Source organism: Propithecus coquereli, unplaced genomic scaffold (genome assembly GCF_000956105.1).
Source record: "Propithecus coquereli isolate 6110/MARCELLA unplaced genomic scaffold, Pcoq_1.0 Scaffold68, whole genome shotgun sequence".
Classification (NCBI taxonomy): domain Eukaryota; kingdom Metazoa; phylum Chordata; class Mammalia; order Primates; family Indriidae; genus Propithecus; species Propithecus coquereli.
In genome coordinates, this window is record NW_012152840.1 from 8,962,615 (window position 1) to 8,977,290 (window position 14,676).

The 14,676-nt window shown below is 43.8% G+C and overlaps 1 protein-coding gene across 1 annotated transcript in view; it reads left to right on the forward strand.

The window, feature by feature from the left end:
• NSMCE2 (non-SMC element 2, MMS21 homolog (S. cerevisiae)) overlaps positions 1–5,171 on the forward strand; it is a 214,206-nt gene extending 209,035 nt beyond the window's left edge. The window contains exon 7 of the mRNA XM_012660842.1: positions 4,815–5,171. Within this exon, the coding sequence (XP_012516296.1) occupies positions 4,815–4,932 (118 nt within the window). The 3' untranslated portion in view covers positions 4,933–5,171. The remainder of the gene's footprint in view (positions 1–4,814) is intronic.
• The last annotated feature ends 9,505 nt before the right edge of the window (positions 5,172–14,676 follow it).

Sequence of the window (14,676 nt, forward strand, 5' to 3'; positions counted from 1 at the left end):
ATCCAAAGTGAGGCACCACAAGAGCAGAAGAATGGGCTCCACTTGTCCTCGCCATCAAATTGGTACTAACTGATCAACACTTGGGTGATCACATGGCAGAAATAACTCTCCAGGGATTAGGGGTATGGGGGGTGTAAATCCGCAACTAAAGGACACTGGGAGCATTGTTGGGGGGAAGGGCATGCCTTTAACCCGGCAAAGACATAAAGTGTAACCCTAATGTTTGTACCCTGAAATAATAAAAAAAAAAAGATCAATCAGCGGAAGAAGACTGGAGGCAGGAGGGGTGACGAGACAGTCGAGGGCCATGGGAGCCCGTGGGCAGAGTGGGCAGGGTCCTGCAGACAAGGTGCATTGGCAGCAGCTTAGAATTCAGGGCCCCTTTGAAACTTACTCCAGAGGTTTCTGATTAAGCATGAAGTGTGTCATTTCCCATGATGCATGTTAGGGTGATGAGCAGTTCTGTGTTCCCTTTGTTTAAAAATGTCTGACACATCCAGTTTGAGACATCTCATTTCTTCCTCCTAGATTGTTCTAATTATAATACATTTGGTTAGACTGGAGTTCCAGGTACATCGTGTTTCTGGGCATTGACTGAATTTTTCTGTGTGTGCTTTAGTCTCTGGGAAGGCCTCTCTCCACTGGCTTGAGTCAGAATAATATTGTTGACACTTTAGCCCTAACTAAGTATGGTAGGTAGAATAATTTTCCAAAATATATCTCTTAATAGTGAGACTATTATTATCTTTATTATCAAATAAAGCTTCCTTATGATTTTCGTATTAGTAAGATATTTCCAATTTTACTAGAGTCTTTTGTTTTTTGCTTTTTGTTTAAGAACGGGAAATGTATTTAACAAGCAGTCGTATTTAAGAGCATGTAGAGTAAAACGAAGTTGAATAGAAATGGATAGTTCAACAGCAGAACTCACATTTTGTACTATATCAATAAGTCATTTCCCTTCTCAGCCTCAGTTTCCTCGTCTGTAAAGTGGAAATTACATCTTCCTCTCGTGCCATTTCCAGGATCAAAGAAATGGTAGGGAATTTTATTCTAGGTTTGGAGCAGCAACTTTCTTGGCCGTGGAAGAGCAAAGCACTTAGGAGAAAGCTCTTTTTGGAGCACAGAGCACTAAACAAATAGCTGTAGGTTCGTTAAGGTCGAGCCTGTTAGAGTTGTTATCGCTCACTGTACTGCTTAGCGACATGTTACTTTAGACTCAGAGGGTGTAAGATAGAATTACTCTCTGTGTTTAGGTATGGCAGGAATTCATCCTACTCAGACTTCCAAAGTATCTCTAGACCTTTCTACAGCTTGTGGATTGAACCTTGGAATTCTTGGAACCCAGGAACTCCTAAGACTCAGAATCTTGTACTTGCGAGCTGTTGCTGAGGACAAGGTTCACCGCAGCCTTGTGGGACCCCAAGACCCAGTACCCTTTGTTCGGCAGACCCCTTTGTGCCTGCACCATGCTGCAGTGGGACACTCTGCCTGACCAGGGCCCCGAGTTCAGGCCCAGCCTCTCCTTCCAGGCCTGTAGGGCTGACTCCGGCACCGGCTGAGCTGAAGACTGGGTATTGCCAACCGGCCTTACTCACCAGGATGCCGAGAGGATTAGTGCCTCGTGCTTACATAGAGCGTTATTTCTCCAGAGGAGTGCCCTGATTCAGTACCATGGCATTATGGCCTTTTCTTATCCTTTTTAGTTTAAAAACTTGTGTTTGTTTATTTGAGTTGGGGTGAGAAACAAGGTTTTCCCCAGCTCCTGCATCAACCTCTCTTCCAGGAACTCTTCCCTAACCCGTCATTCACGCTGGACAGGATGTCGGTAGCATCCGCGTGCCGTGCCAGCGTTGCGGGGCCGACTCTCCTCCACAAGCCTCTCCAGAGTGGAAGCTGTGGACTGCAGCAGGAGCTGGGTCCCTGTGAGACCTCAGGTGAAGCCCTTGACACACAGGGCCCACTTAGTTCTCACAACCCTGTGCTCCGCCTGCATCTTCGTAGAGGGAAAAACTGAGGCACAGAGATTTAGGCCACGTACCCAGAGTATCACAGCCAGGGGATTTAAGCCCAGGTCTTTCTCACTCTTGAGCCTGTATTTTTGTCATTAAACCATGTGGCTCCCTTTGGGAGGGCTATTCAGTTCATGCCTCTGTCTCCAGAGTCTATGCCCCGGGTGAGCTCAGACCTCTGTTCGATGTGCATCACCCGGGGCTCCATCCCGCCGAGATGAATGTGGGCGCCTGCCCCGCAGCTGAGTGGTGGGGTCAAGTCCATCAGATGTTCTCAGAGTGCTCTCATTACCGACTAAAACCGCTGATGTCATCAGGAAGTCCTCCCCACTTCCCCGTCCACAGCTTATTCACTGTCTGGCTACCGGAGTTAGACTTTGCTCTATGGAGAGACCGAGGCCTGGCAGTCAGCAGTGGATGTTCAGTGGGTTGGTATATTAAGGGAGGGATCCCAGCAACCTCCTTGAAGTTGCGTTTCCACGTCAGGGAAGCTAAGGTGATGAAAATTGCCTTTTCTAAAGTGATGAAAGTGCCCATATCCTCTTTATAATCTTAGCTGCTTATTCTTGTACATAAAGAAATAATTCACTTTGAGACTTCAGAGTATACAGGACAGGCTAGGAAAAAATACAGATTTTTAAACTGGTGTAAAACATTTCTCAAGCCCTACCCTAGTGCACAGCCAAATCGTCAAAATGATGCACACCTGGGCCAAATCGCCCTGTTCCTCTTTCATATAATCGCTTTTATGTAATTGTGGTTCAACACATGAACCTGACTACATAGGGCACATTTCAGTATTTTAAAAATAAACATTGTTATCAAGCATATGATTCATTCCATTGACTAATGCCCCTCTAACATAAAGACTCCCTGATCCAGAGGTCAGGGCCAAGAGAAACTTCTCTTTGGTGTTGGACTGTTGGGCTTCCTCCCATCAGACTGATTAGAGCTCTCGTGACCAACTTTCTTCCCTTCTGATTTGCATCTTTTGTCTTGTATTTGTTGTTTTGGGTCTTAATATACTTGGGCTGTTTGGAGAGCTGTCTCAGATCACTGGGCTGGAGCGCTGTGTGGGTAGGAAGCGTGTAGTTGTTTTGACAGATGTGTGCTTAGAACCTAGCATGGGGCCGATCACATAGAAGGGTCAATGAACTCATGCCTGGACGTGTTGGATATATATGCGAGATATAAATAGATCCGGAACTTTAAAACTTCTTGGAAGAATGATGGTCAGGGAACAAATGATAGTCGTAGGAGATGGTGAAGGGAATGGACATCGTTGAGCACTGTGTTGCCTGTCACCCCATAAAATGGATTCTCTCCCCATTTTAAGTCAGCAGAAACAGAGGCTCAGAAAGGTAAAGTGAATTGCCCGTAGTCTCATAAGCAGCAAGTAGGTGGTAGAGAGAGAATTAGACCTAGGTCAGCTTGACTCCAAACACTGGGCCTCTACTCTACCAAAGCCTGGTTCACGCTGAGAAGCAATCAGGCGACTTCGTCCCGCCCACGGCCTTCAGAGGAGACCACATCTAAAGAGAGCCGTGGCTTTAAGTTCCCCCCGTTTCTGGTGACTCGCATGCTGATTTCTTCAGCCACAGCCTTTCCACCGAGTCCCAGAGAACCCACGATCTCTCCACTGGGAGGTCTAGTGGGCTCTCCAGAGGGAACGATGCCAGTCAGGACTCCCGATGCCATGCCCCGGCTGGCCTTGCCCATTAGCTCCCGTCACGATAAAGGGCACCACCAGCCGCCCATCTGCCTAGGCCGAACCCCTGAATGAAGCTCAGCTCCTCCCTTTCCTCTACACTCCACATCCACTCCACCAGCAAGTCGGCTGGCTTCTACGCTCAGGTGTGTCCTGAAGCCAATCACCGCTACCACCCTCAGCTGAGCTGCCCTCGTCTCTCTTCCGAACCCCCGTGGGCTCCCCCAAACTAGTTTCCCTGCTCCACTCTTGCCTCCCTGCCTGTGTTCTCCATTAAGTAGCCAGAGGAATGTTTTAAGTGTAAACGAAATCATACCGCTCCACTAGCTCAAAACCCTCCTGTGTTGCCTCTTCATCGTTAAGATAAAATCCAAAGCCCTGCTTGCCCTCTTACCTCACCTCCAACTGCTCTCCCTCTTGCCCAGGTCACTTCAGCCACACACACTTTGCTCTCACTCCAGAGCACCAAGCTGGACCTCCTCGGCGTCTACACTCGCTGCTGCCTCAGCCTGGATCACACGCAAACCTGTTGCCACGCTCTGACCTCCTCGGTGGGGCTTGCTCTGGCCCCAGCACGCTCTCTCCTGGACTCTGCTTCATTGCCTTCCTAGCACTTAATGTACCTGAACTCACAGCAACCATTTATCTAGTTACTTAGTGATCGCCTGTCTCCCTCATTAGAAAGTAAGCTCAATTAGCCAGGCGTGGTGCACACCTGTAGTCACAGCTGCTCGGAAGACAGGCAGGAGGATAGCGTGAGCCCAGGGGTTTGAGGTTGCAGTGAGCTATGATGACACCACCGCACTCTACCCAGGTTGACAGCAACAGAGCAAGACACGGTCTCAAAAAAAAAAAAAGAAAGAAAGAAAGCAAGAAAGCTAGCTCCATGAAGTAGGCACTGCTCATGCATGGCTTGTGTCCCCAGCACCTAGACAGGGCCTGGCTCAAGCAGGCACTCAGTGAATAAAATCAGTCCTGACTTTTAACACATACTCCTTTTTTGGTAAAATGTCCCCACTTAAATACTTAATGTGAAAGAAGTTTATGCTCAAGGCAGTTAAGTGGACTGACTCGATTTTCTTTCTTCCTCGCAGTTGTCCTAAAATTGGCTGTAGCCACACAGATATAAAAATGTCAGATCTCATGCAGGACGAAGCACTCAGAAGGGCAATCGAGAGCCACAACAAGAAAAAACATCGTCAATTCGAGTAGGAAAAAGCCACCTGCCTGCAGGGAAGTCAGCAGCCTACCTCCTACCCCAGCCGCCGGTGAGAGCAGTGCTTATCCAAGCAGTAAGGACTGGCTGCATAGCATACTTCGTTTGGGGTAAACTTCATGGTTTTAAAAGCGATCGAAAACATTTTTCTAAGTTACACAACAAAAATGCAAGAAAATTATTTTGTTTATTTTTAAACGTTCTATAATGTTAAATAAAACTTTGACTATCTGCAGTGTGTCCTGTCTCTGCACCTTCTGAACTGTTCCAAAGTTTCAGGCTTTTCTACTTCTAATACGTCAGCCTGATTTTTATAATAGTTTTAAGTAAAGACTGTCTTTCAAGTGATATTTAAAATAAAAACATATAGAAACACCCCAATTGCAAAACATTTGCTATCAGTGTAGTAAATAATAACATTAGGTTATAGTGCAAAATCAGTTTACTTTCCTATATATACTTTGTATATTGACAGTTCCAAATATGTAAATGTTTTTATTATCATTCTGAATGGCATAGACTGCTTCAATAATAGGCTTATCAGTGCCGTGATAATTGATGTCCATAACGGAAACTTTGCTGCATCCCTCCAAGAGCCTGAAATATCAACTAAGCAACCTCATCCTGGCTGCTCTCTGCAAGTGACTTCACCCCCTGGGCCTTGGCCTTAAAGGTGTTGAACAAGGTGCTCTGCAATGTCCTGTCAACCCTGAGAGTCCGTGTGTGGACTTATGACCAGCAGGGTCTTTAAGTTGAATATCTTCAATTATATTCTAACTGTGTAAAGAGTGCTAATTTGTTGTCTCCCTTAGCAATCTTAAAAGATTGCTTAAAAGTTGCTAAAGCAACTAGACTATTCATTTCATTAAACCAAATGCAGCATACCCTGACAACACTGGGAAATCAAGAATAGCTAATGATGGCTAACATTTATTGAGTACTTACTGTGTACTAGGTGCTATTCTAAGTGCTTTACATATATATTAACTCTTATAATCTGCATAGCCCAGTGAGAGAGACACAGTTATCATTTGCACCTGACAGATAACGAAAACGAGGCACAGAGAACCGAAGTCACCCATGCAAAGTCATGGAGCCAGGGAGTGGCTGAGCTGGGAACAGAACCTGGGTAGCCTGTCCCAAGGTCTCTGTTCTTAATCCCATACTCTCCTCCTCCCTACTGACTTATTTAGTATCTAAAAATATATTCGAAACCCACATTTAAAAACCAAAGCTTCTGTAAATAAATAAGCGTGTATGTACATCTGCAAAAAAAGGGAGTCTAATGAAAATATAGGAAATAACTGAATTTGACATCCATGGCAGTAAAGACCATGAAATAATAGCATGTATCTGAGCTTAAAAGCATACTCTAACATGGCAGAATTAATTTTGAAAACATCTTCATGAAATTCAGAAAGTAATATGACATTCAGTTGTCTGCAAACTACGTGATTTTGGATTTCCTAAGATGTTTTGTCTGAATCAGACTTTACTGAGGAAATGATTACATTTAAGGCAGAACAGACATACTATTCATGGAATGTGACTCTTTTGTGAAATACTTTGTTTCCTAAACAGATAGGGGCAAGCATGAAATGCTTGCCCAAGATTCGATTTTCATTTTTCCCAACTCTTTCTAAAGAGAATTATGGAGTCTTGATGTGGATACCTATACCAGTTAGAAAAATGCAAAATAATAACAGCACTGCATTGAAAAGGTATGATATTTATATCATATGAAATTTTGTCCTTCTTTAGTCTTCAGAAACTGTTTCATCAATTTGTCTAGCCATTCAAAGTTTGATGTTTTATATAAAATATATTTTCATTTTTGAAGGTTTATCATTTGATTGTTATTATCAATCTGGCATACTTAGTAAATTTCTGTTACAGGAGTTAAAAAAAGGGAAAGCTGTCTTCAAATAAAATCATATACCTCTTACAAAGAAACACAATATATGACAGCTTAAAGAGGCGCAGTTCTAGTCAAAGAGGAGGTGGGAGTTCTAGCTCCCCTTTTCCCAGGACAGCCCCAGAATCCTATCTGAGATTGCCCAAGGCCCCATGAGTGCCATTTGAAAACCACACTAGACATTTTAGCTAAATAATCTTTCAGATATGACTGATGTAAGACTTGGACAATTGTGTGGACATAGCATTTTTTAAAAAATGCTAATTCTTTTGAGAAACTTTCAACTAGCAAGTTTAAAAGATTACCACAAACTCCAAAAGATAAGATAATTTCTCTCTCACGTTATATAGAGCTTCAAGCATGGAATGTCAGCTTGAAGCAGCTTCTGCAGTGAGCGCTGCTTCCAGCTGGACACTCCCCAGTTGTTGTTTTTTGCAAGGACAGAGATAAATTACATGACTAAGAGGAACCGAGGCTAGTGTGAACTGATTGCTCCCTATGCAGCAGGCTCAGCTCTAAGTGCCTTCAGTGTATCGCCTAATCTGACTCTCCCTACAACCTGAGGAGGTAGTTGCTGTCACCCTTTTTTACAGATGAGGACACTGAGGCACAGAGTCATCAAGTCATTTGCCCAAGGTCACACACTCGTGCATGGTCAAGCCCATATTGGGACAGAGCAGTGAGTGCAAGGTAGCACTCTGGCCCACTAGGCTCTCCCCAGGGCCATAGAGGGCACTTACGTGATCAGCCCACCTGCACTTCTATCCCGTCTTCCTTACTGCTATTACCGAGACCACCATTTCCCAGGCTTGCAGACTCCAGTCATCCAGACATTTTGCATAACTGGGTGATTCTGCCTTCCCTAGTTCTCTCTGTGAACTCTCCTCCACACCAGGCCCTCCCTTCTTGCTTCACTCTTAGACCATTCCCAGCTGATCTCCTAACTCCATCTAATCTTGCCCATCCCATATTAATCTGTTAGTACTAGAATACTGATTGAGTGATTTCACAGCCTACCCCAAAGCCTTCCTTTCCTCCAGAAGGCTGTTCAGGCCTGGCATTCAGGATCCTACCAGAGCGCAGCCCCTCCTCTCTCTGCAACACTTCCTCATCTTCCCACCATTCCAGCACCCCTCTCTTTATGGCAGGGTTTCCTCCAGGAGGGGAGCTAACCCTTAGGACTGACTAGCACACAGAGGTGACCTTGGGCAAGTCACTTCACTGGCCCAGGCCTCAGATTTTCCATATAAGTGGAAAGACTTGGACTTCTCCCTAAAGTTTCTGTAAAAGCTATCACATCCCATGTCATCATCTCTTCAATGGTCACATTTCACATGACACATTGGACATGATTGGATCCCTCAGGAAATATATGCCCCCTTCAAAGGAACACAGGCTGACATGGAAATTAGTATATATTTGAACCAAATGTGTACATTGACTCTTCAATTTCTATTTCTATTTCTTATGGTTATATATACCTGGGGGAAAAAAGAATAGAAACAAAATAAAAATGAATCTTCACCTATTTACTCAAAAAAATTTTTTGCGGGGGTGTAGGGACAGGGTCTCACTCTGTCGCCCAGGCTGGAGTGCAGTGGCATCATCATAGCTCACTGCGGCATCTAACTCCTGGGCGCATGCAGTTCCCCTGCCTCAGCCTCCCAAAGTGCTAGGGTTACAGGCATAAGCCACCACACCCAGACTCAATAAATATTTTTAAGACCTTCTTTATGCCATGTTTTGTGCTAGTCTTGTAGGGTACAAAAATGTCGCCCTCTGAAGGGCTTGTCTAGTTGGGGCAAACAGATGTGTATAAACTAAATTCCAGCCCAGCGCAGTGGCTCACTCCTGTAATCCTAGCACTCTGGGAGGCCGAGGCAGGAGGATCGCTTGAGATCAGGAGTTCAAGCAAGAGCAAGACCCCTCTCTACTAAAATAGAAAAAATTAGCCAGGCATGGTGGTGCACACCTGTAGTCCCAGCTACTCGGGAGGCAGGAGGATCCCTTAAGACCAGGAGTTTGAGGTTGCCATGAGCCAGGCTGACATCACCATGGCACTCTAGCCTGGGCAACAGAGTGAGACTCTGTCTCAAAAAAAAAAAAAGCCTAAATTCCATGAAAGGTTATATGAGTACCATGTACAGGGGACAGGAGCCGAAACAAAAGAAATACAGGAAAATTATTGTGTAAACAAAAACTGTGTTTTAGTAAATAAGGTAACAAGATTCAAAACAAGAGAATAGAAAGTTTGTCAAACCTGGTTGGGAGACGGGGTGGGGTGACCCACAAAGGTGGTTCCCCAGCTGTACGGAGTCTGTTATGTTTTGGAAGTCTGTCCTCTAGCTGTCACAGACTTTGTGGAGGTGGGTAGGATAACCACTCTGAGAAGAAGGCAGGTAGAACTGAGGGGGAGCAAGAACCCTCAAACATTGCTGGTGAAGGTGCAAATTGATGCAGCCACTTTGAAAGCAGTTTGATTTAAAAAAAAAAAATGTTAAACATAAACTTAACACACAACCCAGTAATTCCATTCCTAAGTATTATCCAAGAGAATTAAAAACGTATGTTCGTGCAAAGTCTCATGTATAAATCTTCATAACAATGTGATTTATAATAGCAAAAATAATGGAAACAATCCAAATATCCAACTGGTGAATGGGTTAAACAAAATGTGGTGAATCCATACAGTGCAATACTACTTGGCAATGAAAAGGAATGAAGTACTTTGTAAAAAAAAAACCCTTTGTGTGTGTCTGTGTGTTATGTGTTGAGAATACTTACGATCTACTCTCAGCAAATTTCAAGTGTACAATACATTATTATTAACTATAGTTACCATGCTGTACCTTAGGTCTCCAGAGCTTTTTCATCTCATAACTGAAAGTTTGTACCTGTTGACTAACATCTCCCCCTTTCCCCCACCACCCTGACTCCGGCCCCTGGAAACCACCCTCCTACTCTCTGTTTCTGTGAGTGGGAATGAAGCACTTACCGAGACATGCTGTAACACGGTTGAACACTGCAACAGGTGAGAGGCCAATCACAGAGATCTCGGAGGGTGTGAATCCACTTATATGAAATGTCCAGAAAAGAAATCTATAGAGACAGAAAGATTAGTGGTGGCCATCAAATGCACAAGGGACCACGTTGGGGTAAGGGAAATCGGATTGTGACGAAGGTTGCACAGCTCCAAATTTACTACAATTCATTGAATCCAATACTTAAAAGAGGTGAATTTTGTATTGTATAATGATACAAACATGCTGGAAAGAGGATTCCTTTACAGGACAGGGAGGGGAGAGCTTTCCTCAGGGTCCCATTCGACATGAGTGGGAGCTGTAAGAGCTATCGGTGGCCCAAATTTTAGCTGGTAACCACATCCCTTTCAATCTTCTAAAGAGAGATTTTGAATCTTAATCTTCATGATTAAAGTGAAATAAGAATTCTATTCAAGTCTCAGGATTTCAGTGGATGACAGAATGACCCAAACATAGATCAAGATCACAAACATTTATGACCAAAAAAAAGAACATTTAGTGGGGATTTTTTTAATGAACAAATAGAGAATTGGTTTTAAAACAAAAAGTAAGATTATAGTTATGAAAGGAAGCAACTCAAAGATCAGTTTTTGTCATAAACAGAATGCAAACCAGAAGTGCAGTGTTGTTAAGAAGTCAGTGTGCTACTGGAATGTCTGGGAAAATTGTCATGCAGAGACAGGAAGACTCGGCCGTCAGGCTCGGCATGAGGCCCTGAGCTGAGTTTTTAGGCTAATTATGGTGACTGCAGTTCATAAAGAATGTGGAGACACTGATCAGCCCAGAAAATAGCATAAACAAGGGCTATTTAGGGATGGTGAAACAGGGATACTATGCTGAAAAGTACTGGGATGTTTTTGCCCACTGAGAAAAAACTGAGGCTTCTTTTATACAGAATATGAGACTATATAAGCAATTCGCCACAAGGCAATTAGCAGTAAGTGCCATGAAAGGGTCTTGGATACTCAGAAGAAAAAATTACTATTAGCACCTTAGCACAGAGGCTCTTATTCAGGGGTCCCTGGACAAACTCCCAGGGCGCTATGGATAAAATTCAGCAGGTTTATAAATTGGTGTGGAAGAAAATTTCGTCTTTAATAACCTGTAATTGGAATTTAGCGTTTCCAGCAATTATCAATGTAGGCAACAAACTCCAGTAGAATTAGCAATACCTGTGAGTTTATCACTAACAAAAATTATAAATATTTTCATGTTGTATTACTGTTGCTATATAAAGATAAATTTACACTCACCTTTTGAAACATAGCACTTATTAATAGTTTGCTTCTGGCAATTATGGACTAATAGAAATTGGATTTACCTTCCCACCTTTAACAACTAAAAATCCAGATGACATTTATGAAATAATGGCTTTCAGACATTAGACAACAGGCAGCACAGCACAGTGGTCCCTGGGAGAAGGGAAACGAACCCACTGAGCCCCATGATCGCTTACTGCCTGGAAAGTTCCCAGGCCACCGTCAAAAGAGGGAGACTCAAATGGAGCCTGCTGGTCTGTCTGTGTTGAGTCGACAGACCTGGGGACTCGGGAGGCCAAGCCGCCAGCATTGGCAGGGCAGAGTACTCAGAGAGCGAGCCCTGGAGATGCACAGAGGGTTCCCCCCTGGAGTCTGCAGCTGAGTCATCAGCAGCATTTGCCTGCGAGGAAACTACCTGAGGCTGGGAAAGAACCAGCCAGAGGATGAGAGAGAACAAAAGCTGGAGCTCACACAGGCCCACGAATAGTTCCCTTTCCCACCAGCTGGAACAGAAAACATAATTGATGAGACATCAGGTAGAGTGGGGCAAAATTAGCCCTAGACTAAAGGATGCTCCTGTGCTGCTTAACAATGCTTAAAGATAAGCCTGAAAAGCAGGGGCGGGCAAACTGTGTGGGTGAAGGGCCAGAGAGTGAATATTCTTAGCTTCGAGGGACGGGCAGTCTCTGTTTCAGCAACTCGACCTTGTGGTGGTAACACGAAAGCAGCCATAAACAATACGTAAATGATGAGTGACTGTGTTCAACAAAACTTTATAGACACTGAATTTTTAATTTAATTTTCCCACACCACAAAATAGTATTCTTTTGATATATTCAATCAATTAAAAATGTATAAATCATTCTTGGCACATGAGCCATACAAAAACAGATAGGGGGGCCAGATTTGGCCTATGGGCTATAGTTTGCTGACCTTTGATTTAAAAAATTGAACTGTTTCTAATTAACTGTGCACCAGAACAAGGCCCAAAAATATTTAAAAGAAAACAAAACCAAAAAAATTGAGCACCCAATGTGTCTGTCAAATTCACAATGTCTGGTATCCAATCAAAAAGCCCCAGCTTAGAACATGTGGAAAAAGGCAGAATAAATAAATACATACATAAGCCCCAGCTATGGTAAATGTAATCCATACTGAGGAGAAAAATTATGCAATAGAAATAGACCCAGAAGAAAACACAGATGATAGAATCAGTGGACAAGGACATTAAAACAGCTATTGAAAATGGGTTCTCCATATGTGTAAAAGGTAAAGGAAAGCATGAGGATTTTGTAGCGACGTGGAAGATATAAAAATGACCCAAATCAAATTTCTAGAAATAAAAAATACAACTGCAATGGAAAACACACTGGGTGGAATTAACAGCAGATTAGACACTGCAGTAGAAAAGATTAGTGAGGTTGAAGACACACAGAGCAAGAGAAACTATCAAAATTGAAACACAAGGAGAAGAAAGTCACGGAGAAAAAAGAACACAGAAAGAAAACAGCAAACAGAGCATCAGTGATCTGTGGGACATTGGGCAGCCTAATATACATGTATTTGGAGTCCCTGAAGAAAATAAGACAGAACAAGAACAGAAAAAAATATGTTGAAAAAATAAAATAGAATACTAAACCTACTGCTAGATCTTATTTACTGTGTTAATTAAAAAATATACCTACTACTAAATCACAAATTCATTTCTTCCAGAGCAGTGGTAGTTGACATCTGTCAGAGCTCATCAGACACATTTCACATGCATTAGTCCATTAATCCTCCCAACAGCCCTGGGTACAGAGGAGGAAACTGATGCCCAGAGAAGACCAAATCTTGCCCAAGGTCCCTGAGCTAGTGAGCGATGGGCCAGGGCTGGAACCAGATCACCCCCCACCGAAGCATGTCCCCCTGAGCCAGGGCTGTAGTTTAATAAGGAAAGAGATACTTGGATAAAGGAAGATCAAGTCCTGCTCCAGACCATGGAGCAAGCATGTGAAGTCCTTAAGGAAACCCTGGCCTTAGCAGTTCTGATTCTCTCAGAGGGAGTCTCCAGATTCTTCTAACACATGTGTCCAATTTTCTTTCCTTAGGTGAATTTATACCATGGTGTCTTGGTCTGTTTTCTGTTGCTGTAACAGAACACCACAGACTGAGTAATTTATAAAGAAAGCAGGTTTATTTAGCTCACAGTTCTGGAGGCTGGGAATTCCAAGAGCATGGTGCTGGCACTTGGTGAGGGCCTTCGTGCTGTGTCATACATAACATGGCATCGCACAGAGGGCAAGAGTGTGCCATCTCAGGTCTCTCTTCCTCTTTTTATAAAGCCACCAGACCCATCCTGGGGCCCCTCTCTGATGACCTTATCTAATCCTAATTACCTCCCAAAGATCCCACCTCCAAATACCACCAACACCAACACTTTGAACCATAGCACATGGACACTCTAGGAGGAGTGGCAAGTGATGGAATTAAAGCCACAGTGAGAAGATGTGCCAGCTCTTCTTGATCCTGCCTTAGCCACTCACAGCCTGTCTTCAAAGGATCCCTCAGGGGCTCCCTTGATTCTTTTGCTAAGCAGAGAAGGCAGGATATGGGGAGGTTGTGTTTGGCTTAAGCAGCTCCTCACAAATTGCCACGTAGTTTCAAAAGATCACCAGTTCTTGCTACCAGCATCTGACTTCTAATATCCAAGACAAGTAAGGAGGATTTTTTTCCCACTACCTTCACCAAAATGAGAGGTAAGATCCTACATCACCTCCCCATATCCTGCCTTCTCTGCTTAGCAAAAGAATCAAGGGAGCCCCTGAGGGATCCTTTGAAGACAGGCTGTGAGTGGCTAAGGCAGGATCAAGAAGAGCTGGCACATCTTCTCACTGTGGCTTTAATTCCATCACTTGCCACTCCTCCTAGAGTGCCCATGTGCTATGGTTCAAAGTGTTGGTGTTGGTGGTATTTGGAGGTGAGATCCTACAAATGAATCTTTGTCAAGATTTAGAATTAACACTATGAATAAATAATTCAAGGTAGGTTGGAATACAACACAAAAAAAATGCGAAATCTTCAGGAGCACAGAGTGAAGCCATAGCGCCTGAGGGTGTGGGTGGTGGGAGAGGGATAAACACCAGGAAAGACGCCCTCACCCACCTTAAAGCAAAACCCCTCATGCATCTCAGAGATTTACAGATTAACAAATGCCTTTTAAAAAGAAGCCACCATCCTTGGAAAGAATTTCTTTCCCTCCCTTCCTCCTTCCTTCCACCTGTCCATCTATCTATCCAGAGAGCCATGAATGAGTCCCACTGCAGTCCTAGTTCTGTGCTAGACACTGGGCTGGAGGATGACCAAGACCCAGCTCCCTCCCTGAAATGGCTCTCTGTTGGTCATGGACACAAAATAATGAAGCTTTTTATCAGAGCGATGCACAAGGCACGTGTTATTTGGAGCAGTTTTGCCCTCCTTGGAGCTCCCTTGCACTTTATTCTGTGCTCTCCTACCATACTGGATGCTTTCTGCCTGGTGACTTAT